General features: G+C 45.2%; 1 protein-coding gene across 1 annotated transcript in view; it reads right to left on the bottom strand.

Moving 5' to 3' along the window:
• MED27 (mediator complex subunit 27) overlaps positions 1-25,878 on the bottom strand; it is a 218,977-nt gene that overhangs the window by 26,888 nt on the left and 166,211 nt on the right. Inside the window, exon 5 of the mRNA XM_003920888.3 lies at positions 7,277-7,384. Coding sequence (XP_003920937.1) covers positions 7,277-7,384 — 108 coding nt within the window. The remainder of the gene's footprint in view (positions 1-7,276; positions 7,385-25,878) is intronic.

Here is a 25,878-nt window from a genome sequence, read left to right as displayed (position 1 = left end):
AGTTTGACAGCTCAACAATTTGCAAGGGGAAAAGTGACATGTTACCTCCAGATAACTCTGAAGGAAACCTCAAAAGAAACATATGAAATTAATTCCCCACGTTATCAATTCTGTTGAAGAAAACTACTGTTGGGCAGCTGGTCATGTTTGGAGGATAAATCAGGTTCGTATTACTTTCTCAGCGCAGTTTAGCCCAGGGCTTAACAAATGCACCATTTAAAGATTATTCAGGGGTTGCAGGATGAATAAGAATGACTTTTGCATCTCTTAGTTGTACCAAAATCACTGCCAAGATGACAGGGAGAAGCCAAAGATTCTAAATCTCAATTTTAGGAAGAGGAACATCGATGTCTGAACTTGGAACTAATATAGTTCTCCTTCCATTCTGAGCCCACAGCTGTTTCTTCTGAAGTTCTCCACTGTTAACCCTCCCTGCCTGCTTACATCATGCATGAGCAGACCAAGACATAAACACAGAGCCGAGAAAAGCAGAAAAGAAGACTCTGCTAGATTAAAAAGTTACAGTTTTTAGTTAAAAGATAAACATATTTAAAAATCCTTTGGTATCTGCAACATGTTTTAATTTTTAAAAATCTAGAGAAAAATAAGCAGAGGTTTAATGAAAACATGGCCACTCCAGCCTAATTATGGATTCTCAAAACACACCACATTTATTCAAAGTGAGGATGATGCTCTTTTGGAAAGGTTTAAATATATTATTCAGGACCCTAGGGAAAAGCTCCTACCGTCTGGGACAGAAGGACCTCAGACAATACAGTCTGTTTACCTGGTGCTCATGGGTGGGAAAGGGACGTCGTAACAATAGGGCCCTCTTTTGCTAGGAGTGCACAGCAGGTGGCTCATACTTGATTTTCTGCTAGATTTATGCCAAAGAAAGCCACTGAAATGAGCATTCTGAAGTCGATGCTCTGCCTCTCCTCAGGGCCAGGAAGATTTCAGAAATTTATTTCAGGGAGCCAGGACTGATCCAAGTGAATATTTATTAGCTTCAGCTTATTTGCTGCAGAGGCAGGCATGGCTACCAATTCTTTCCTGGCTGCAATATTCAAAAAAGGAGCATTCTGGAAGCTGCAAACCTTCAGCCTGATGAACAAGAAATTATTCTTAACCATAGTGACAGGCAAAAGAAAGTGAAGCACCCTTCAGTATTCTGAGCAAGCGTTAGAAAGATCTGAACACAAAAGTCAACCTTGTGGTCATTGGTGGCTGAGCCTGCAGTCTCTGGAGCGGCCTCCTGGCCTCTGGGGATTGGAGTAAGTATTTTAAGGGTGGGGGTGTGGTCTTTCTCAGGTGAAATGAAAAGAAACCCTGCAGATGACCAACTCCTTTAGCACAGACACATCGGTTCTCAGGGCAAACACCAAGATATCAAAAGACCTCTTGATACACAGGAAGAACTGGTGAAAATAGTGACCAATCAAAATTATTCACTGAAAAGAACAATCAGAGTGACCCGACATCAGCAGGTAGGTGATTCTACTAGCAATGCGGGCCACCATCACCACCACCTCTATCATAACCAGCAAGGGCAGATGCCATTTACTTATGATGATGATGACGACGTATTCGGCCTGCACTTTATCTGCACAATCTTTTAAAATCCTTTTGGCAATAACGTGACGTTGATAAAATCATTTCTAATTCACATATGAGGCCACTGAGGCTCAGAGAAGTTAGGCAACTTGTCCAACACCACACAGTTAATGCGCGGTGGGGATTCGAAACCAGGTCTGTGTGCAGAAGCCCGGCTCTTACCCTGGAGGAAGAGACTGCCTTCCAGCTAGACAGCAGGCGGGACGCCGGGGCTGCGTGCTCCCTGAGCTGCCACTCGCACAGCTGTTCCGGGAGCACAGTTCTGCTTTGAGGCCTGCTGCTGTGGCAACCGCTGCCGCTAAAATTCATTTAACAGCGAGCGAACATTTTGGCAGCTTCTCAGAAAGTTATCAATTCCGTACTTCATTTCAAGAAACAGTGGAATCGATTTTAAATTATCGAAATAAAACTCAGAAGCCACATAAGGTTTCAACTTTTAGAACCTTCATTTAGTAGCTTCATCTTGCAAGGTCAACAGGTGATAGGCTTTGATAGGCCTATCGGTTTGGGTAGAATGCTGCAAACCAGCAGTGGTGATGCGTTTCTCCATGGCTACCCACGTTTTCCAAACTATAAACGTCTATGTGGTCACCTTCTCAAATCTGTCCACCCTCCCCCGAGAATGAAAGAGTGAACAAGAGCCTCACCCAAGAACACAGTGTTACAGGTCTATTCTTCTTCAACTGTTCATTTTCAATCAGGACATGCATTTGTTACCAAAAACTGCTGAAAGCACAATTTCAGGGCATCCTCTGCATATGAATTAAACTGGATTCCCCTTTCCCTGGCTTTCACCCTTCCCCCTGGAAGTAACAAGAGGCCATTTTTCTGAAGGTCGTCTGAACAATTTCAAAGGCTATAACAAATCAAAATGTTCCCTGCATCTGATATCAAACAGGGCTGATGCCAACACTTATTAGAGAAATCAGATTCAGCTCCCCACCCCCTCGACCCACACGCGCACACACACAGCCAACTTTGAAGTGGGAAGAATGCGGGGATCAGAAATTACCCTGGAGACAGCTCTGGCTGTCTTTGAAGGTTTCCTTTGATACCACCATTTCTTTTCCTCTCTTATGCTCGGAGGCTAAAAGCTGCCTTTTTTTTATTGATATGGGGTAATTAATGAAGCTATAGCATTAACATAACCTAAATCCCCTAATAAGATAAATTCAACCGAGACACATATTTTTTCAGTTAAGTCTGACTGGTATAAAATCAGGACAATGGCCAGGTATTCATCTTAAATCCTGCCTTTTAACATGCTGAGTCATGGCTCTTGCTATTCCCTGATTGCAATGAATAAGGGGTTGGTAAGTCTGAAAAGCATTTTTATTTTATTAGAGGAATCAGGCTATTGGTCCTTGGTATCAAAAATATGCATCACGGGTAAAGAGACAGGCTGCTAGGGTCGTGGTGGTGGTTGTTATAAGCCAAGTGCAAAGTGACAGCCTTGCTGGGATGGACTCTGACGGGGAGAAAAGCTGCAAGGTCTGGAAGTTAGAGGTGGTGCTGGGCCACTACAGTAGCAATAAGGATAATGAAACTTTCCAATGTGCTGGTTGCTTTGGGCTTGGAGGACACAGATAGACAACCGCAGAGGCAGAAGTTAAGCCCATAGGAGGCTTCCTGAGCCACACCCAGGGCCTCTGTGGCTGTGCTCCAGCAGACTGCAGCAAAACACACCCCTGCAGCCACCGAGGCATCAACTCAGCAAACGCAGGGCTGCGTCCTGGAAACAGCAACGTTTCCAGCAACAATGTGCTCTTGTAGAACACACGTCAGGCCCGGATGGCCCCTTCCAGATGCCACAGTTCATTTCGGATGTGCCAGACAATTCAACACATTAATTGCACTAATACCTAGATTGTATATAAATAAAGCACACACACACAGAGTACTGAAAATAGAACACTAATAATGTCTGCATGGTTTATTTTTATCATTGGTGAAGTGCTCTGAAAAAAAAAAAAAAAGGGGCTAATCAAATTGGCTAGGATTAGATTCTGGGCGGAGCAGTCATTTGAGAGCTTCTCTCTCAAATGTGGTCGGTGTGTCCTTAAAATAACAAAGGGGCTTGGTTCTCTCCAGTTTTAGGGTCCCTGCTTACTGCTTGGCCAACGCATGCAGATGAAAAGGGGGACACAAGGCTCCCTGTCCCACCGCATTTCTGATGTCAATCAGGGTCCCAACTGCACAGCCACTTTCCTTCTGAGGAAGAGAAGCCGTGCTCATCTCTCATCAGGAGGGCCTGATGCCGCCCTTTCCTTGCGTCTCCTGTATCCTTGGACTTATTTACGACTTCAATTCCTGCTGCTTCTGTTAGTTCCATTTCTCATTTTTGATTCTCCACTTTCCATTCCAGCTTAAGCATTTTCATATCCCAAGCAGGCTTTTTCATCATCCCTTCCCAGACAGGACTGGGCTCCTGCCATGCTCCTGGCACAGAAGTGCACCCTGGAGACAGAGTCACAGGATGCGGCCTGTGCCCTTGAGGAGCTCCTGGCAGATGCAGGATCGAGATCTGGCCCCATGTGGCTGTGGGCAACCTACCCATCCTAGGTCTCAGTTTATTCACGTGTACAATGAGTCTTAGAGCAGCGCCTGTGTTATGATGCTGTGGGGAGGATACGATGGCCACTGTGGGCAAAGTTTGCTTTGTGCAGTGCCAACCTGACCAATGTGTGCCAGTCAGTATTTTTATTAATTGCAAGATAGACATGTAAATGATCGTGCTGCAGTAATTGCAGTACTAGTACAAGATTGTTCTGAATTCTACGGGTATGCGGGTAATGATGATGACTCCACGCTGTAAGGAGAGGCAAACCCTGGGCTGCCCTCTCCAGAGCCCATGCTCATAAGCAAAGAGGCTCTTGGGAAAATGGGGACAAGATGGGAAGGAAGATGGCATTCAGCCAGTGTAAAGGGAAGAGTAAAACTCTGTCAGGTGGACTAGCAGGGATCCCAGGAAGAAAGGCACTGAACGTGCACATATGTGAAAGGGTCTGGCGTGTCCTGGGAGTTACAGGGAGCATATGTGGCGGGAGATAAGATGAGGTGTGTGTAGAGAATGATGGCAAATGAGATGAGAAAGGAGGGCAGGGGCAACATCATGAGGCATTTAGATGCCTTGCAGAGGAGTCTGGCTTTTATTCTACAAGCCAGAGTTTTCAGAAGTATGTTCTGCAAAATGGCAATGTCACAATATGTTCTAAGAATAAAGGAAGAGAAAAAGAATTTGGTGGCCAAATAAGGTAGGAAAATATTGCTTACTCTCTACTTCCCATCAGAGATTTGTAAGGCACCTCAGCACACTGGTTTCCACGGTAAAGAAACCTGCCCAACTTTCTCTAAGCCAGAGTTTCTCAAACTTGTTTGACCAGGCATCGCTTTGTGCCTACCATCTATTAATATCCCACTTTCCTGCTTCGGGGAGGGCTGCTTTGGGCAAGGGGGAGATGGCGAAAGGAAAGAGAATCATCCGCTCGCACGTGTATTTTAGGAAGACAGCTCTGGAAGCCAAGTGAAGGACAGACTGTGAGGGAGGCAGGACTGGAGACTAGAAGTGAGGCGGCGCGTGCATTCTTCAGCGCAGGGATGCTGAGAGCCGGGGGGAGGGAGAGGAGTGGGGGCCCAGTTCGAGAGTTACTCAAGAGGGAGAACTGCCGGTAGTCACTGACAGCCTAGATTGGCAGGATGAAGGGAAGAAAGGTTTCACCAATGAGATGGTGGTACTGTTAACCAAGATAAGGAAGAGGAGGAAAACAGTTCAGTGTGAGAGATGATGAGTTTCGTTTTGGACAGGCTAAACTTGAGGAACATGGGAAGAAGTCTGATCTAGAAACAAATCATGAGTGATCCTCGTGTGGGTGACATGGATGAGAATGGCCAAAGGGAATGGGCAGAGGGAGAAGACGACTCTGGGAAACAGGAAGTCAAGGGGGAAGATGAGAAAAAAGCAAGTAACTGGAGCAGCTGAAAAAGGGCAATCAGAAGTGTTTTGGAAGCACCGTACCCCTGTGAGACACAATACTCCAAGACCTCTGTTTTCAGTGTAGAATAAAAACAATACTAGTTATCATTTATTGAGTATTTACTATTTACTGGACACTTTCAGTAAGGGGCAATTAAATAGAATGTTAAAGGTATCATGCAAAGTAGGCAAATCCCCACTCCCTCTTATAATGTCAATTTAAGAAGTATGCTTCATTTGCACCCTGAGTTGGTAACTCTAGTAGCACGGTCCTGATTACGACTCACCGTTCTACGTATTCGTTCTTCATCTCTCCAACTTCCCTGTAGTCCCTGGCAAGCAAGGGCTGTTTTGTACCAGGTGTGACTATGAAGTTATCAACTTTGAAAAAACCCAACAAGAATGGCATCTCAAAATGCCACTGCCCGTGGTCTCTGTGAGGGTATACACTACCCTCAGTGCTGCCTCTGCTGCTGACCGACGGTGTGGAACCTTCTGGAGCAGTTGTCAGAGTTGACGAATCAGACGCACAGACCACACCCGACTGATGACTCACTTTACATGCGTTATCCAAAGACATTTGGTTTTCCCAAAACGGAAAAGAAGACCTCCCCTCAATGAATGATTTGGTATCAACGAGGAAATTTACGAGAACTGTGCACAGTCCTCGGAGCAGGAATAGCGTCCCACGCAGACGACACTTATGTGGAATGTGGAAATGCTGGGTTCCTTGTTCAAAACACACATCTCATTATATCACGAGCCGTGCTTTTTATGCAATGCCCTGCTATGTGCTAAGCCACAGTTACCACCTGTTTTGAAGAACACTCGATTCTCATTATCATGTGGCTGTTGGGTGGTGAGTGCTAGTATTGATACTAACAAACTTTTACATTTTAACGGGGTGGTGAGTGCTAGTATTAATACTAACAAACTTTTACATTTTAACGAGAGTCATGAGAGAAGGAAAGGCTGCTGAGGGGGTGGGGAGGCCAGGCTCAGCACTGGGAGTGGCTTGGGAGAGTCTGGGGCATCTCAGGCTGGGGGCTCATTACACTCTGGTGCAAACACCCAAGAAGGCTGTCAGCTCCCATCAGCATCCTCTGACGCTCTCTGTGGAGCCCTATGGGGACTGTGCAATCGAAAGGCATTAGGGGTTCACACAGGTGAATTTTCCATGAAGCAAAGTCACCTGTGGAAATAACACGTCTTCTTTCAACAGCAGTATCCAATATATGCTGCTGTGCACAGCAACTTCCTAAGGGCTACTTGTTAGTTTTGGGGAAAAAGAGCGTCATCAGGTTGTGTCAAATGAACAGAAATTTTCCTCGTGGTTCTAGGAAAAGCCAAATCCTGAACCCTGGGCTATTGATGAGCTGCTTGACTTGGGGAAAAAAAAATCCATTTCCTCAGAAGACACATTTAATGAGGCAACTGGGGTCTAAGGTGATAAATTAGAAATTCAACTAAAGGCATCAGGCTTAGAGGAAAAAGCAGAAGCTTGATGAAAAATGCAAGCAGAGAGAATGAAATGCTTTTTCATAAAGTGTTCATCCTCACACTGACAAATCTGTTTGTTGATCATTTCAGCTATGATTGCTAGTTTTTAATGCCATTCATCTGGGACTCGACTACATTTGTTCTGGAATACAGAAAATAAAGGAACACACAAGACTCCAGAATGCTTACCTTGCCGTCTTCTGTGTAGACATTCTCGTGATAGCCCTTTACTATTGTTCGATCAATGAACAGGCTCCGCATGACGACGATCACTTTCAACACCTTTCCCAAGGTCACCTGCCAAGACACAAGCATGCACACGCCTGAACATGCAAATCACACAAAGGTGGGCAGGAGTGTGAGAAGGAATGATCACCTGACCAATCCAGTGAGGCTGGGTATGTGGTGCTGGCCCTGTGGAGCCTACAGCATTGAAAAACGAACTCTCAACAACAGTAAGTTCTTCCTGTCATCACTTGAAAATGTTTTGGGCCTCAGCTCATCTCACTTCCCCGAATTTATTTATATTTTTGGCTTACAGACTCTCAGGATAAGTTTCATATGTTTACTATCTGCTGGAAAAAGTAAAATCCTTCCCCTTCCCATTTTAAGATTTTCTTTTTCAAGGGCGAGGATCCTACAATTCCGGCAATTCTAGGATTTAGGAAGCACACTGTTTCCGTATTATGTCATGGCCCTACGTATACCACTGCAACATGCAGAGAGTACAATATACAGAGGAAAGGCAGGTACCAAATGCCTCTTGGCTGAACTATCTATTTATAATAACTGGTAAAAGTGGAAAAGCAATACCAAATAAAGTCAGGAGGTAAAAGGAAAGTAGCTGAATTTTATCTCCAAAAAAGAAACACGATCCTGGAAATACATTTAAGTGCTTTTACTCTCAGAACCTAAGCACATATACATTTAAAAAAAAAAAAAATCCTAAAAAAAGTGCAGTTTCATGTATGCCAGGGAAAAAGGGACCTGCTGTGCTTGCTGGAATAGGCTCAGCACCAAGAATAGAAACAGCACCTTCCTTTCTTTAGGGACACTATGGTGTGGCTATGGTTGTTTCTCCCCACCAAGACTCACGTTGAAATTTTATCCCCCATGTGGCGCTGGGAGGTGGGGCCTAGTGGGGGGTGTCTGGGTCAAGGAGGCGGATCCCTCACAAATGGCTGGGTCCCTCCTCGAGGTACTGCGCCCCTGCTCTGGCAAGGCTGGATCAGCTCCCTTGAGAGTGGGTTGTTACAAAGCCAGGACGCCCCTTGGGTTTCGTCCTTCACACAGGGCTGCCTCCGCTGAGACCATCCACCGTGTTGTGATGTGTGTGACGCAGCGCAACACAAAAGCCCTCACCAGACGGTGAGGCAGATATGGGCTCATGCTGCTTCTACTTCCCCACCGGCAGCACTGTGAGCTTCATCTCTTTTCTTATAAGTTACCCAGCTTCAGGTATTCAGTTATAGCAACAATAGACAATAAATGGATGAAGACAAGGGGTTCACGTAACTCTTTCTAATACTTTGCTAAAGCTTTTCATTTCGTGTATGAGATCCTGGACGCAGACTCCAGCCCGAGACCCACCCGCCCATAGTCCTAGTTGTTCCACTGAGGCTTTGATGTCACAGAATTTGTCAAAAGAAAGCCCTGTTGAGCTGCATAAGGTAAGAGCCCGAGCCCCAGATGGCAACCCTGATCCTTCAACTCCAACCTCGTCAGTTTCTGGGGATGCCACCCCCATCACCCCTTCCTCATTTCCCCGTCCCTTGAGGTTTTCTACCTGATTGTCCCCAACAGCAACTTTCCCCTTTCCTTGATTAGTCCTGGGTATCAGGGAACACCTCCCACATTTCATTCCTTCAATAATTTCAAGTGTTAGGTTGAATCTCTATTTCTGTATACTTTAAATAGTACTGAATATAAACACGGTAAGAAAAAACATTTATTGACATTGAACGGAACGCTAATAAAGGCATTCTATTTCTGTACAGCACTTTCAAATATTGTCACACAATGTAATGTTCAGTGGGTCTCTTTATTTTTTTGTTGTCCTATTTCCAATCAATGGGTCATTTTTTTGGTGTAACTGAAAATCACCATCTAAAGATGCCAACAAGCTATGGAGGGAGAGTCAGTAACTCTGTCTTCAGTCAACATGCAGCCTATTGGAAGGAAGGAGAGACGGGGAGCAACTGAGTTATAGGTTTTTTTGTTTTTTGTTTCTTGAGATGGAATCTTGCCCTTTTGCCCAGGCTGGAGTGCAGTGGTGTGATCTTGGCTCACTGCAATGTCCATCTCCCAGATTCAAGGGTTCAAGTGATTCTCCTGCCTCAGTCTTCTGAGTAGCTGGGACTATAGGCACGCGTAACCACATCTGGCTAATCTTTCTGTATTTTTAGTAGAGATGGGGTTTCACCATGTTGGCCAGGCTGGTCTCAACCTCAAGTGATTCACCTACCTTGGCCTCCCAAAGTGTTGGGATTACAGGCGTGAGCCACCACACCTGACCAAGTTATAGTTTTGTAATTACAGGCACCGAAATCAATACCTTTTCACTAGGCTAAAGTGGATGTAGGTCCAACATGCCTCCTCCGGAAGGGCCGCTGCTGCCACTGTACATTTTAACTTTCTTTGCTAATAAGCCTAGATGACTAAGCAATTGTTTCCTGAAGCACCCAAACCCAGCTGACATTAATTAAATCATAAATTGCCTTTATAATTTAAGTTTCTTATGCTGGATTTTAGAAATACACACTAATAACACCAGAATTTTATATTCAAAATTTTTTGTATCAAAATTTTGGTATTTTAAAGTTAACTACTACTTTGAAAAGTTAAAAACATAAATGTTTATTATGGAAAAATCTAAAATTAGAGAACGAAAGAAGAAGATAGTTGTTTCTGGTCTCGCGATGGAAAGAGAATCACCATTAACATTTTGGGGTACTTCCTTTTAATCTTTTTATCATCAAAAGCTTATGGTTTTTGAATTTCTAACACTGTTGTAATGAAACTATATATGTATATTTTCAAATCAAATTTTTCCTTAAACTGATAAGTATTGTTCCATACTGCTACGCAGTCTTCAAAAACAGTGTGCATCTCTGCAGGACATTCTGTTGAGAGGATATCCTAGAATTTCTTTGACCTGGCTACAGCAGCCGTTCTGGTTCCGACTTTGATATTAACTGGCTTCAAACCACTTCACCTCCATGAACAGAGGTCTGGGCCAAGTAACAGCAGCTGCCACTGGGCACCCCATGTGCCAGGCCCTGTGCCATCCCCTTTCCCAGCGCATGGTCTCGCTCACTCCTCACAGTCATTCTGAGATGGGGCTGCCATTATCTCCATTTACATGGAAGATATTTCTTTAACCATTCTCCTGTTGGTGGACGTCCAGGTTGCTTCCAAGATTCCCCTTACATAAATATGGTCGCAACGTGCACTTTTGTTCAGAAAGTTTTCACCGCATTTGGGATTATTTCTTTAGATTTGCAGAGTCATAACTGCTGTGGCAAACAGTACAAATATGTTAAGGCTTTTGATATAATCTGCTAACTGCTAACCACAAGGGTTATGCCAACCAGAAAGGTACGAAAACACCGATTTCATTCTGCTCTTGTCAGCAACCGGCACTACTAAATCAAAACCAAACAAAGTAAAATACAACAAAAACCTTCCCTGCCCAAAGCACCAATTTAATTGATTTTTTAAAACTTTTAATTAGGGAAGATTTAAAAACATACACAAAAGCAAATGAAATGAAATGAAAGTACAAAGAACCCCATGAACCCATCCCAACTTCAGCAATGACCAACTCTTGGCCAATCTTGTGTTACCTCCACCTCCACCTCCTTTTTCCTCCCTGTTACTCTTCTGAAACAAACAACAGCCATGTTATCACTTCATCTGCAAATATTTCGGTATGTATTTCTCCAAGTCTCTGAAAGCACAAAAGCAGAACTATGACATCATCCCACATCTAATAAAATAATAAATCTCTAATATCATCAAGCATTCAGTTCAGTGCTCAAATTTCCAACAGTCTCATCAATGCCACTTTATTAGAAGTTTGCTCATATCAGGATCCAAATATGGTCCACATAATGTGACTGGTTGACGTGTCCCATAAGTCTTTCCCAAACTAAAGAGATCCCCCTCCCAACCCCATGCCCCTATTTTATCAGTTGAAGAGACTGGGTTATCTCCTACAGAGTTTTCCACAGTCTGGATTTGGCTGATGGCATCCCAGTGGTATACTTTAACATGCTCCTCCTTCCTCTGTATTTCCTGCAGATTGGTAATTAGATGAGATGTAGGTTTAATTTTTTTTTTTTTTAGCAAGATGACTTCCAGGCTGTAGTAGTTTATGGATAGTCAGTGTGAAAAGTCTTGCCCGGGTTTACTTCTGGGATCTTCTGAATCCATAAAGCTCTATGAAGTTTGTCAATTCTTATTGTTTATAGAGACAAAAAAGATCCTGGTACTCATCTAAGTCGACTAGACACAGAATTATGGCTTTATGGATTTTTTTTTTTTTTTTTTTTTTTTAGACAGAGTCTCGCTCTCTCTCCCAGGCAGGAGTGCAGTGGCACAATCTTGGCTTGCACAACCTCTGCCTCCCAGGTTCAAGCAATTCTTGTGCCTCAGCCTCTCGAGTTGCTGGGATTACATGCATGCACCACAACGCCCGGCTAATTTTCCTATTTTTAGTAGAGACGGGGTTCCACCATGTTGGCCAGGCCGGTTTTGAACCCCTGACCTCAAATGATCCGCCTGTCTCGGCCTCCCAAAGTGCTAGGATAACAAGCATGAGCACAGCACCCAGCCTGGATTTTTAACATGGTCATAATATACCCAGTTTTGAAGCTTAACATTTTGAGGCTTTGGAACCAGGTTTCAGCTCTGCTGCTGGAAAGCTTGGCCTAGCTACCTACCTTCTCTGAACATGTAAATGGAGATAGTGGCACCCCCATCTCAGAATGACTGTGAGGAGTCAGCGAGACCATGCGCTGGGAAAGGGGATGGCACGCGGCCTGGCACATGGGGCGCTCAGTGGCAGCTATTGTTACTTGGCCCAAACCCCTGACTGGACTTCATGGAGGTGAAATGGTTTGAAGCCAGTTAACATCAAAGCTGGAACCAGAACTGCTGCTGTAGCCAGGTCAGTAAACTGGCTGACCTGGCCCTTAGGTTAATTTCCCCTCCTGCTGTCACTCCTGGGGCTACAGGAGCTTCTGAGAGGGGTTGACAGTTGTGTTGGACCTGAAGGATGAACAAGATGGTGGGGTCTGCTGGGCAACTGCTGAGCCGAAAGTGCCTGCAAGCCTGAGGGTCAGGCAGCCAGACCTCCCGGCAGTGGCCATTCGGTGTGAAGGTCAATTGCTCCTACTCTTGCGGCACTGGGCTTCAGACCCTCATTAGCCACTTGCAGGCGGTGTGACCCAGGGCAACTCAGACAACCTCTGGTGCCTGTTTACTCAGCTGCGAAATGTGGCGGGACCTTTTGAGCAAATTAAAGGAGTCCATCCATGTAAATTTTGGGTGTGGTGCACAGCAAAGCTCAATGGCTGTTAGCTTTCTTTCTCTGCGGAGTGGGGCAGGAAGGGTAACATAACAGGAGCACTCCTGGCCCCGCCATCAAGATGGAGCCTGGTGCGCGCTCTCTAGCAGTCCTTCGGCCCTCACATCGCTCTACGATGATTCTGATTCTCATGTATCTGGCATGTGCCAGTTTCTAACGTATCTGGATGCACTAGGTTGTACTGACCTTGAACTTTTTGATAGACTGATAGGGCAATGCATCACAGAGAGGCCAATGGGCATCTTCCCACGAGCTAGCCAACTCTGGTCACAGTCAGAAGCAAAACGCCCACTGAAAGGGGCTATAGGTCGGCTCTTGGCAACTGCTATAGGATACCACTAATAAAAGCTAATGCCATCTGGTAATGAAGTGAGCTTGCTGTTGTCAAGGTAACCCTTTTCTATACCAAGCAGCACATTTCCAGAGAGCTCGCTCACTACTCACTGTAGAGAGTCACGGGAGGCACGATGTTTCCTGAGCAGGAGTCAAGGGACACTCGAAGAAGAAGCCTAGCCCGCCTCCCATCTGGTCATCACCGCCCAGAGCGCATTTGGAAACGCTGCCCCTGCCTAGCCCCCCAAGAGGACAGCTGCATTCTGGGCAGCGGGAGCTGAAACCGGGGGTCTTCTCTATCAGGTTCTCCAGCAATTGCCTGCCAAGCTGTATGCCATGAAGAGAATTTCTAGTCCACTGTGGCAAGGCAAGTCACAAGACAGGAAAGGAAAAGTGGGAGGGAAGTAGAAAAAGTATTTGGTTCAGCTCTGCCAGCTGATGTCTAACAAAAACCTAACAAATCTGGTGGTTGAAATGATATCTCTACTGCCTGACCATGTGAGCTGAGAAGGTGAGGAGCTGATCACTTAAAATGTTCTTCCTCCAGAACTCGTGTAGGAGAAAAGTGCTTTGAAACTGGGCAGTATCTGCATCTAGGGTCATGGGAGGTGAGCTGACCGGAAGCTTACCTGCCTAAGGAACCCGGGACCAGATGGCATACCCACCTGGCTGAAAGCTCCTGTGCAGGAGGTGAAGGGGGATAGTTTGGGGGCTTGTCAGTTAGAAAATGACGGAGTGTCTAAGCCCGGCTTTGGTGAGGGGTGTGTGTTAGTTAAAAAAAAAATTTAAATGAAGCTAACCATGTATGTAAAACCACCCATGAATATTATTTCTGTATGCAAAGTAAAAACCTGATATGTAGGTGCCATTAAGGGGTCTGTTTTAATTTAAATGATGTTTTTTCAACGTATAGGAAAAAGAAAGGGAGAGGGAGAGAGGGAGGGAGAGAAAAAAAGGGTACAAGAGAAGGAGGGAGGGAGAGAGGAAAGAGAGAGGAGGAGAGGCGGGCAGAGAGAGAGAGGCGAGAGAGACCGACGAAGAGATGGGAGAGACGAGCAGAGACAGGAGAGACGGGGAGAAAGAGGAGGGGATACAGGCAGGGAGGAAAGGAGAGGCAGGCGGGCACACCTAAAGGAGACTTAGGAAGCATTTTCCTTCATACAATACTGAGAACTGTTCTCTTCGTACTAATTCCAAAGAAAGAACAGGCTCAGGTGAGTGAGTGCAGTGAGCAGTGTCTTGCTGAAGAGATGTCTGCGCTGTGTGCAACACTGGGCAAGGACACCGATTCAGAACCTCAGAGCTGTAGAGCTGAAAAGGATGTAAACGATCATTTTCTCTAACTTTCCCATTTCTAAAGAAGTAAACTGAGGCCTAGGGAGGTTACGAAGTATCAAATATAGCTCCTACCTTGCCTGAAGTCACCGGAGGCACCTGAAGCGCTCTGCCGCCAGGAGCTCACGGTGTGCCTGAGGAGCGGGGGTGGGAGGAGGGCACTGCCTCGCTGGGCTGTCCTGCACAACCAGAATATGCCTGGGTCCGCACCTGCCCAATTCACTGCACATTTGGAAAGGGTAGCGCTGGCTGTACAGACGAGCAGTTCCCCAATGGGGTTCCAAATGGGAATCTCCCCCAAGAGGTGTTTTTGGATGTGGTTGTAAAAACTGACCAGGGCCCCTGTACTTTTCCTGGGGGTCTTTCCTCTATAGAATGCAGATTGACCCCTTTGTTCTGGAACAGAGGCAGGTGCAGGCACCCAGGTCAGGCAGCTTTCTCCTGTGTCTGCCGAAGACCCAAGCCCAGGCAGGGGTCTTCTTTCCATTCTTAATAGAAGGAAGCTGAAGTTTTGAAAGATTTGAGTCCAAGGTGACTGGTTTTCTGTGAAGGGCCAGAAGCTGCCCCTTGCTGTTTCCCTGTCTCATGCCTGGCCCCATGACCCCACATCCGTGTCTATAAATCACAAGCAATGGTGACCAAAGAGCCGTGAGTCATGTTCTCCTCCAGCCACCCAGGAGTCCTCTCCAGGGCTCTGTTAGGTGGCTCAAGGCCTTGCCCGTCAGGACTCCTGGCTACCCTCGCAAAGGACTTCATACATGCACCGCTGACTCCATCCCTAAGACGCTAATAAACTACTCGCTTCCTCCAATTTTAGTATTTTTTAAAAAGTTAGCACTCTGAATTCTGCACAGCTGCTAGGTATGTGTAGCCCTGACAGAGTCGTGCTGGGCGGACTTGTTCTCTTAACAGCAGGTTTGAGAGCTGCGGCAGCAAGGGAAACTGGCTGTTGCTTCTTTCTAGGAAACTGCAAAATTGGATACAGCCAAGAGAAAACAGAGACAGACCAACTCTGAAAGGCTGAAATTCTGGCAGAGCTGGGGCAGAGAAGATAAACCGTCAAGCTATGGAAGAGGGGCCGCCGGGATGCATCGAGCAGGACAGTAACCGAATCATAAGAAGAAAACGGGGCAATGTGACTTGGAAACCAAGTCAGACCAAGGGACTGTCAGAGATAAACTGATGTTCTTCCACGCTGAAGGTCACTCATTTTGCTCTGCAAAACCAAACCAGTTGTGCCTCCGATGATAAAACACAATGTAATATAAGGTGATACGAGAAAGGAAAAATGGACCCGGAAGCAGCTCCCACATGGACTAGACTCCAGATACAAAGTTGTTACAGCCCTAAGAGGTGAATGATATTTTTCCTTTGACAAGGACCTGGGAAAAATGAGGCAGGTAAACTGAATTTACGGTCTGTTTGCCAACAAGTCAGAAACAAACTTGCCAGCAAGATGAGAGCGCACGGCGGCTGCAGTTCTGGACTCCGCCAGGGAAAAAGGCCTGCTTTTGGGGCTTGACTCTGCTCCTTCCTGGCTGTGTGACCTTGAGCAAGTCTCTTACCCTCTTTAGGCCCCGGTTTTCTTGCCTGTCAACCCTGAAAGGAATGACACCGTGCATGTGAAGTGCTTAGCACCACGTCTGAACCATGCATGGCAAGGGCGGCTCAGTGGTGGTCATGGGTGTATTAGCCCATTTACAGGGTGCTGATAAAGACACACCTGAGCCTATGCAATGTACAAAAGAAAGAGGTTTATTGGACTTAGAGTTCCATGTGGCTTGGGAGGCCTCACAATCATGGCAGAAGGCAAGGAGGAACAAGTCACATCTTATGTGGATGGCAGAAGGAAAAGAGAGAGCTTGTGCAGAGAAACTCCCATTTTTAAAACCATCACATCTTGTGAGACCCGTTCAGTATCACGAGAACAGCACAGGAAAGACCAGGCCCCGTGATTCCATCATCTCCCACCAGGTCCCTCCCACAATACATGGGAATTATGGGAGCTACAAGATGAGATTTAAGTGAGGACACAGAGCCAAACCACATCACACTAGTACCCCACTAGTCCCCTCGGCACAGGGAAAGGCAGAGAGGGATGAGCGCCAGGGGTCTGGAGCCTGGGACCCAGTTCAGCCCACATGTACAGAGCAGTGTGGCCTGGGAAATGCAGCCCATTTGCACTTTGGCGTTCTTACTTCCAGCACGAAGCCCTCTCTAAGGACTGCACAGCTGGGGCTTTTGAGGGTCCGGGAGAGTTACTGTTGGACACTGCACTCAGTGGGCACTCCCTGCATGGTGGCGAATATTATCACTGTTAGCATTGTTATGTTTTTTGAGACAGGGTCTCACTCTGTTGTCCAGGCTGGAGTGCAGTGGCATGATCTCAGTTCACTGCAACCTTCGCCTCTTGGGTTTAAGCAATTATCCTGCCTCAGCCTCCTGAGTAGCTGGGATTACAGGTGTGCACCACCATACCCAGCTAATTTTTGTATTTTTAGTAGAGACGGGATTTCACCATGTTGGTCAGGCTGGTCTCGAACTCTTGACCTCGTGATCTGCTTGTTTTGGCCTCCCAAAGTGCCAGGATTACACGTGTGAGCTACTGTGCCCGGCCCACCTAATTTTTTGTATTTTTTGTAGAGACAGGGTTTCACCAGGTTGCCCAGGCTAGTCTTCGACTCCTGAACTCAAACGATCCATCCGCCTTGGCTTTCCAAAGTGCTGGGATTACAGGGTGAGCCACCATGACTGGCCTGTTATCATTATTTTTAAAAATTATCAAATGCCCTGCCTAAAAAGATGTGTTTTATATTTATATTTTTAGGATTAGTTTTTAGAGATAGGGTCTTGCTCTGTTACCCAGGCTGGAGTGCAGTCGTATGGTCATAGGTCACCACAGCCTGGAACTTCTGGACTAATTAAAAAAAAAAAATGTTAATAGAGATGGGAGTGGGGGGGTCTCACTATGTTGCCTAGACTGGTCTTGAACTCCTGGCCTCAAGCAGTCCTCCTGCCTTGACTGTCCAAAGGGCTGGGATTACAGGTGTGAGTCATTGCACCTGGCTAACAAGGTTTTTTTAATGAGGTAGTTTATTCCCCTGATGAGTGAACTGGGGTCATTTGCTAAAGAGCCATCAATGTTAACAATTTAGGCAGCACTTCCGATTTTCCTTGCTCTTCTATGTTCTCCTCTCTTCTAAACTCAGGAGTATCCTGGTTGCAGGGGAATTTCGACACAGTGGACTAATCCATTTGCCAAGTGTCATAAAAGGTTTTCATGCCTAGGAAGGGTTATAGAATAGTTTTCCATTTCATATTGTAAATATAAAATTCTTCACAATCTTCCTGGCTCATCTCGTGTCCCCTTCAATAATAACAAAAGTTCAAATAAAATGTAAAGAAACAAAGACAGAATAGAGAATCATGTTTCCCAATCATGGTTTCATGCTACCTCTGGGCTTTCCTTGCAGTGTTGGGAAAAATCCCCCCAAACTATCAAAATTAGCTCATTTAATTTATAAAACATATATTCAAATATATAAAATACAGCCCTTCCAGGGAGAGCAAATACAGAATTCCTGCCGATGCTTGTATAAAAATAGAGACTCCAATTCCAAAAAGATTCTCTGTGAATAAAGTGGGATTCAGGTTAACCAACAAAATGGGAAGCTACCATTTTCCTGAACATATTGCAAATGTCAAGGTGCTCCTAACAGATGTGAAGCGGAATCTTCGACAGCACACGGCCTTTATCTGTACGTGACACTGAACACGACAGTAATGAAGACCGCCTCACACTGTGTTCCTGTCTCATTCAAACTACCTGCCACCCAGGGAAGCTGCTGTTTTCTGTGCAGGGCGGAACCAGCTGGTCCAGGGGTAAGCACCCTTCACAGTGGCCTGATAGAGAAGGCTCTGCCCTATACTGGTTAGGCCAATAAAACTGCCTCCTTCTAGGATCGGGCACAGTGGCTCATGCCTGTAATTCCAGCACTTTGGGAGGCTGGGGTGGGAGAATTGCTGGAGGCTGGGGTGGGAGAATTGCTTGAGCCAGGGAGTTAGGCTACAGTGAACTGTGTGTGGTCAAGCCACTGTTCTCCAGCGTGGGTAACAGAGCAAGACCTTGTCAAAAAAAGAAAAGAAAGAAAAAAACAACCTGCCTCCTTACAGAATTTGGACTGGAGAACATGGAGGAGAATCTAGAGCTGCCTTGGACTGCAAATTGTTTCTTCTTTCCTTCCATCTATCCAACAAATGTCTGTCAAATACATATTATGTGCAGGCTAGGCATTAGGCACCCAGAGTGAGAAATGAAATAGACAGTCACAGAGCTAACAGTCTAGTGAAGGAGACAGGAAACAAAGAAGTATATAGACACAGAAGTAGAAATTACAAAGAGTGAAGAAGGAAATGAACAAAACGGGGAGCTTAAAGAGAGATTACTCAGGTAATACCTACATGTGAAAAAAGTGACATTTAGAGCAGATCACTCGATTATTCCCTTGCTCATTCATTTACTCAAATATTTATTAAGTAACCGCCATGTGCCAAGGATTGTTCTAAGGACTGGAGACCAAGCAGGGAATAAAATAACTCTTGCTCTGAGGCTTGTACATTCTTGGTGGGGGAGGGGGTTGTGAGCAGATAAAAAACCAAAAAATATTTGGTCTGTATAGGAGACAATAGAGCTGCATAAGGGAGTTGGTTTGAGATTGATTGAAACCTACTGGGTAGACAAGGTTATCCATGCCCAGTGCCGGCGCAGAGCAGCGGGGCCCAGAGGGCAGCACCTGTAAAGGCCTGGCATCCTAGGAACAGGGAGGAGGTCAGGCAGGTGGGCAAGAGTGTGGCTGGCACCAGCAAAGGCAGGCCAGGCCAGCCATGAGGAGCCTTGGAGGCTCTGATGAGGAGTTGAGTTTTGTCTGGGTGAAATGAAGAGGTACTGTAGGGCTTTTAGCAGAGGAGTGGCATGTCTGATGCGTGCTTTTCAAGGAACACCTCCTCCCTGGGTGCTTTGTGGAGGCATCAAGAGAAAAATGGAAAGACCAGGAGAGGGGATGATGCCGTTACTGAAATGGGGTCCTAACCTAGTCCCCAAGAGAGAGGGTTCTTGGATCTTGCGCAAGAAAGAATTTGAGGGAAATCCATGGAGTAACATGACAGCAAGTTTACTAGGAAAGTAAAGGAATAAAAGAATGGCTACTCCATAGGCAGGCTGCTCAGCTGATCACACTTATAGTTACTTCTTTATTACATGCTGAACAAGGAGTGGATTATTCATGAGTTTTCCTGCAAAAATGCGGGCATTTCCCAGAAATAAGGGTTCCTCCCCTTTTTAGACTACATAGGTTAACTTCGCGACATTGTCAGGGTATTTGTGAACTGTCACGGTGCTGGTGGGAGGGTCTTTTCAAATGCTAATGCATTATAATTAGCGTATAATGAGTAGTGATGATGACCAGAGGTCACTTTTGCTGCCATCTTGGTTTTGGCTGGTTTTGGCCGCCTTCTTTCCCACAACTTGTTTTACCAGCGAGGTCTCTGTGATCTGTATCTTGTGCTGACCTCCTGTCTCATCCTGTGACTAAGAATGCCTGACCTCCTGGGAATGCAGCCCAGAAGGTCTCAGCCTCATTTTACCCAGCTCCTATTCAAGATGGAGTTGCTCTGGTTCAAATGCCTCTGACAATGGCAGCTTCAATAAGCGTGGTGGCAGTAGAGAAGTGGGAAGCCAGTGGACTTAAGAACTGATATGATTTGCTGATGGGCTGGATATGAAGAGGAAGAAAGAAGGGGAAACTAAGTAAGGAAGCTTGTGGGCTTCTGGTCTGAGCACCAGGTAATGATTTTGCTATTTATTAAGAAAAAGGGAAAAAACCTGGAGGGGAAATATCACTTCCTTTTCACCAAGTTTTGGATACTTTCGAAATATCTAAGTGAAGAGATGTTAAATCGGCAGGCCAGGCACAGCTGAGGACTGAGCTAGAGATATAGTTCAATTTTATGAACAATAATAATAGGCCCTCTTTTTCAAGGTGGCCTCAGGGAACCTCAGATGAGCTGAAGCTCGTCCTAAACCCACTCCTGTGAGCAGCACTAGTTTGGCCCCTCAGGGGCTCAAGGGGGCTCTTGCCCAAAAGTGGTGGGCCTCTGGACTACAACACGACTGTCCCCTTGAGGAGGCAGATTCAAGTCCAAGTGAAGGAGGTCCCTACACAGACTTGCCGCTTGCATTAGAAGGGTACCACAGGCCGGGCGCGGTGGCTCAAGCCTGTAATCCCAGCACTTTGGGAGGCCGAGGCGGGTGGATCACGAGGTCAAGAGATCAAGACCATGCTGGTCAACAAGGTGAAACCCCGTCTCTACTAAAAATACAAAAAGTTAGCTGGGCATGGTGGTGCATGCCTGTAATCCCAGCTACTCAGGAGGCTGAGACAGGAGAATTGCCTGAACCCAGGAGGCGGAGGTTGCAGTGAGCTGAGATCGTGCCATTGCACTGGGTAACAAGAGTGAAACTCCGTCTCAAAAAAAAAAAAAAAAAAAAAAGAAGGGTACCACAGTGCCCTCTGTGGCAAGTTTGGCCCTGTTAAATCTCCACTTCTGCTGATACCCTGTTAGGCAGCACTTGGCTTTTTAATATCTTGTCTGTAGGATGTATGCCAATTTGACCTTGATGTAGAAAATTTTAATTCAAATCAATATGTGGACAAGGTCACTTTAAAAATCCAATTAATATGAATGGAAAAATATGTCCCACAGTTCTGTGAGCTGAAAGTGGAACAGTTGCAAGATACAATAGCAAAACAGGCGACCATACAACACTGTCTGGGCTCTTGTGTGTCTGAGAATGCAGCTCTCTGCGTCCTTAGATACATGAGGTAGTTAGAATACTGCAAACTGTTTTCTTTTACTTCTATTTAGGGTAGCTTAAAATTAAACTGTAGTTTGTTTGAAGAAAAACATAAGATGTACTGAAAACTGTGAATTCCTATAACCTAATTTTAAATAAACTCTGGACTTCAACTCACCCAGGAATCCCTAGAGAAATCTAAGACTTTAATAAGATTTGAATAGTAGCAGTTTGCATTTATATAGAATGCATTAACAAAACTGTTTGCAATGATAACCACAATAGAAGGGGAAACTGAGGCGCTGGTATTTTAAGAGTTCTGCCTATTTTTACAAGCACTTAGACAACCAGGACTCTGGATACTTCCTTTTCAGATTTACCACCTCTATCCCTACATTTTACTCCTGATTAACAAGAATATTTTATTTTATGCCAAGAATTACAGAGGCACATAATTATAGGACTGTATTGCGTATTATTATTATTACTGAATTCTTCCATACTGTTCTATTTTCCTTGTTACACTGTATCCCATTTGGAACCTCAGCTTTTCTACCCTTAAACCAGGTTTTAAGAGAATATAAATGATTAAGCATCTGCCTACAGGCAAAACTGCCTTGAACTTCAAGGAACAGCAACAAATTCTGTAAAATTGGAATGTGATAGTAGGGGTGCATAAACCTGTTTCTCAATTCATTTACCTTTGGATTTTTTTTTTTTTTTAAGGGCTACTGAAGGGCCCAGAGCTGGGTGATACAGGAAAGTCCCACTTTGCATGGCTTTTCAGCATACTAGGGAATTCTCACTGAGCTGAAGTGCAGATAGCCTCCTATGCCTGGCTGAAAAGAAAGCTTCCATCTCAACAACACTGGCTAAGGTCACGGACAATCGTCTGAGTGTGTTTGTTCACCTCCACAGACTACATTGCAGCAACAAACTGAAAGCAGCCCGACTCTTTGCAGCCAAAGGACAAGCTGCTGCCTTGCATAATGTCTGCTCTGTCCTCCCCTCCTGGACCGGTTGAGAGGATCATTTTGTATTCTCCTTTATTCGAAAATAATACAAACCAGCAGACTTCCCATCTCTCCCTTCCCACCCCCCCACCCCCCACCACCCGCCCCCGGCAACCTCCAGTTACCTCATCTGCCACTAGTATTAATGCTCTTCACACACTCATTATTCTTTAATGATGCCTGTTTGTAAATAGCAAGATGGGATGCAATTAAACCACGAGAGGCTAAATAAACACACATACTAATTAGGATCTTTACAAGGGATTTTTTTTTTCATGTATAGACTGGAATTTACCTTTCATTAATCTAACTTAATTGCAATAGTGCACCAATAAAGAGTCAACACAAATTAAGTGCTCTAAATGATTTTCCCATATTAAGGAGGAGCAAGTGATCCTTCCTTTGGGTAACAAGCCATAGTGTGCAGGAGGAGGGGACTAAATGGGAAAACTGTGCCACTAAACATTAGGAGAAGGATTTTGGCATTAAGATAGGTTTTGGTACCATTATCAGAATGCTGGCGATTCCGATGCCTGAAGTTAATGAGGTCAAGGTCACAGGTTCAAACTGCAGCCTTACCCCTCTTGTGAGTCAACTAGCTTTGCTTGGTTCCATGGTAGCAGACATCATCTCTTATGTGTGTCAGCTGTCACTGGTTGCAAGAGAGACCAAATAAGGGTTTGGAACAATGGGTTCAAATCCATTCCCACTCCTAGAATAATAATGCCCGGGAACATTTGCTTCGTGGCAAGGCAGTAGATATTTCTGTATAAAAAGAACATCTGCTATTTGCAGGGAAAGAAAAGTTCTCATGTTTTAACCTTTGATTCTAGAAGGTGTGAAAGATTATATACATTTGGCAACTAACTTGAAGCAAGAATATGATGGGATGTCAACATTAGATACAGTCTTTTAGCAAAGACTCAGAGTGCCTAACAACGTATTCATTAAACAGGTGCCGACCGTGCCCTGCCTAGATAGCAGGTGCTGTGTAGTCAGGAATCTAGAAAAATGTCACTCATCTAGAGCGCTCTCTATCCCTTACAGATTTTACTTGTCCCTCGCGAGCCACTGCTGTTAACCATCGATCACCTTCCTCTCCTGGTCAAACACAGGCGTGCATGGAGATGCAGTGGCCCCAACTTCCCCCCTGCCCCACAGCCGAGCCAGGGGTCCCTGCCAGCATTCTGATAATGGAGCCAATACCTATCTTAGTGCTTACTGCCTTAGAACTGGCAAATCTTAAAAAGCCAGGGCCTGAAAAGTCCAGAAAGGCAAGAGGACCGAGTCAACCACCCTAAGGAACTGAGACTCTGCATTAAACTATATGACCAAGAGACCAAATCGATTCTGGAGTTTCTGATGTCAAAAAAAGTATTTGGAAAGCTCTCCCTGACATTTTCCAAAGTCTGCTTCATGAAAAGGTGTCTGTGGTCAAGTATGTCAGGAAACAATAAGCTCCTCTGGAAGATTCACAGTGTGTTTGAATTAAAGGCTCTGAAAAGGACTGCAACTAAGGAAAGTACTTAGCTTTCTTTAACCAGTGAGTGGTTCCTACACTGACTGTGCACATGAACTTCCTTAAGAGTTCGTGTTCCAGGCCAGGCACCACAGTGGCTCTTGCCTGTAATCCCAGCACTTTGGGAGGCTGAGGTGGGTGGATCACGAGGTCAAGACCTGCCTAGCCAAGATGGTGAAACCCTGACTTTGTACTAAAAACTACAAAAATTAGCCGGGTGTTCCTTAAGAATTAGTGTTCCAGGTCGGGCACGGTGGCTCATGCCTGTAATCCCAGCACTTTGGGAGGCTGAGGTGGGTGGATCACGAGGTCAAGATGTGCCTGGCCAAGATGGTGAAACCCTGACTTTATACTGAAAACTACAAAAATTAGCCGGGTGTGGTGGCACGTGCCTATAATCCCAGCTACTTGGGAGGCTGAGGCAGGAGAATCGCCTGAACCTGGGAGGTGAAGGTTGCAGTGAGCTGAGATTGTGCCACTGCACTCCAGCCTGGATGACAGAGTGAGACTCCAACTCAAAGAAAAAAAAAAAAAAAAGAAAGAAAGAAAGAAAAAAAGAAAAAGAATTAGTGTTCCAAGAAATCCACTTTGAGAAACACTGTTACGTTAGTATCGGAAAAAAAAGAACTTGCGAATTCAACCAGGCACTGGTAGCCTGGATCCTAGTTTTGCAGTTTGATACCACACCTGACTTCATTCACTCCCATGCCACTCCCTGCAGGTAAAAACGTGACAGCAATGCTGCTCCCCAATCCCTTACCCCAGAGTCTGGAACCCACTGAACCTGACTTCACTGTGCAACAGACCAACAGAGCCTCCAAGGATAGGAAATGGCTCCCTGACAGACTGTGGATAAAAATCTATCAACTCTAAGACATTTAATCGCTCCCAGTTCAAGAACTTTCAAAGATCCACTCTTCAATTCCTTTTTATGGTTACATTATAAGTCTCTGAAAACCCAGTCTTGTAACAGCATCACCAACAGCCCTCACTTAATCACTCTGGTAGATCATATATAAAAACAAAACGGAGCTAAAAAAAATCATTCCATGTTAGCGAGCAGATGTCTAGCCCATTTGCAATTAATACGACCCACTTCCATACAATCAGACTGCTTAAAATTCCTGGAACAAGATGTAAAAGTTAAGATGCAAATGTTCTGATTTTAATGAGAATGAATGGAAACTATAAAATCCTCTCTCCCTTTGAGGGTAGGTACAATCTACATATAAGTCCCAACTGCACACTAAATTTATCAACAAAACAATCATTTGATAAAGCCTGTGTGAAGGCAGAAAATAGAACTGGGAAAGTCAGAAGTATTTTCAGAAAGCACTGCCTACCAAAATTACATTTGATCAAAACCATTATTCTTTTAAAAAACTTCACTCATTTCAATACATTTCCCCTAGTCACCCACATGCACTAGGAGCTTCCTGTATTTCTTTAAATCTCTGTGACCTTTTCATGGATAGCAGCAGAGGGTGATAAAGAAAGACCAGGACTTGGGTGTTTCATGGATCTCACTTCAAATCCCAGCTGTACCACTTAATGTGACCTTGAACAAGTTATTGAAACTTCTGAGTCTCAGTGTTTTCATCTATAAAACAGTGATAACATCTTCACCTGAGGGGTGAGTGTGAACATCAAATAAATAATCCTAAGCATATAGTAAGGGGTCAAATAGCATCCTGGGCAAAGAGTAGGCATCTTAAGTGGTAGCAGTGATCAGAATCACAGTCGAGGTGGCAGAGGCATAGTCTTATAGGATCAAAGGGCCAGTCTCACTGTTCACTTTCCTTTCTCCCTGCTTGGAAGGCCCTTTCTTTGGCTTACTAAAATTGCATCCCTCCCTCAATGGTCCAGTCATGAAGTCTCTCCCGGAGTCTGCGCTGTCCGTGGCTAGGTGGCAGTAGGTTTCTCAATGTGTGGGTCCAGCCCAACTCCATGTGAACCAGATAACTGAGCCTGCCTCCCCCTTTGCTCCATCAATTCTGGGGCAAAACTGACACTTCTAACAAGCACGTAGGGCAGTCCAACAATTCTCTGAGCCACTGGCACGGTACCGAACGCAGGCCAGCACTCTGCCAGTCTTTGTTGAATGGCACAACCAAAACCCAAACTTTAATTCCTCTAACACTTGCTTCT

The sequence above is a fragment of the Saimiri boliviensis genome, chromosome 2 (genome assembly GCF_048565385.1).
Source record: "Saimiri boliviensis isolate mSaiBol1 chromosome 2, mSaiBol1.pri, whole genome shotgun sequence".
In the NCBI taxonomy this organism is placed as follows: domain Eukaryota; kingdom Metazoa; phylum Chordata; class Mammalia; order Primates; family Cebidae; genus Saimiri; species Saimiri boliviensis.
Note: the sequence above shows the minus strand (reverse complement) of the source record. Positions and strands in the feature narration are given on the sequence as shown.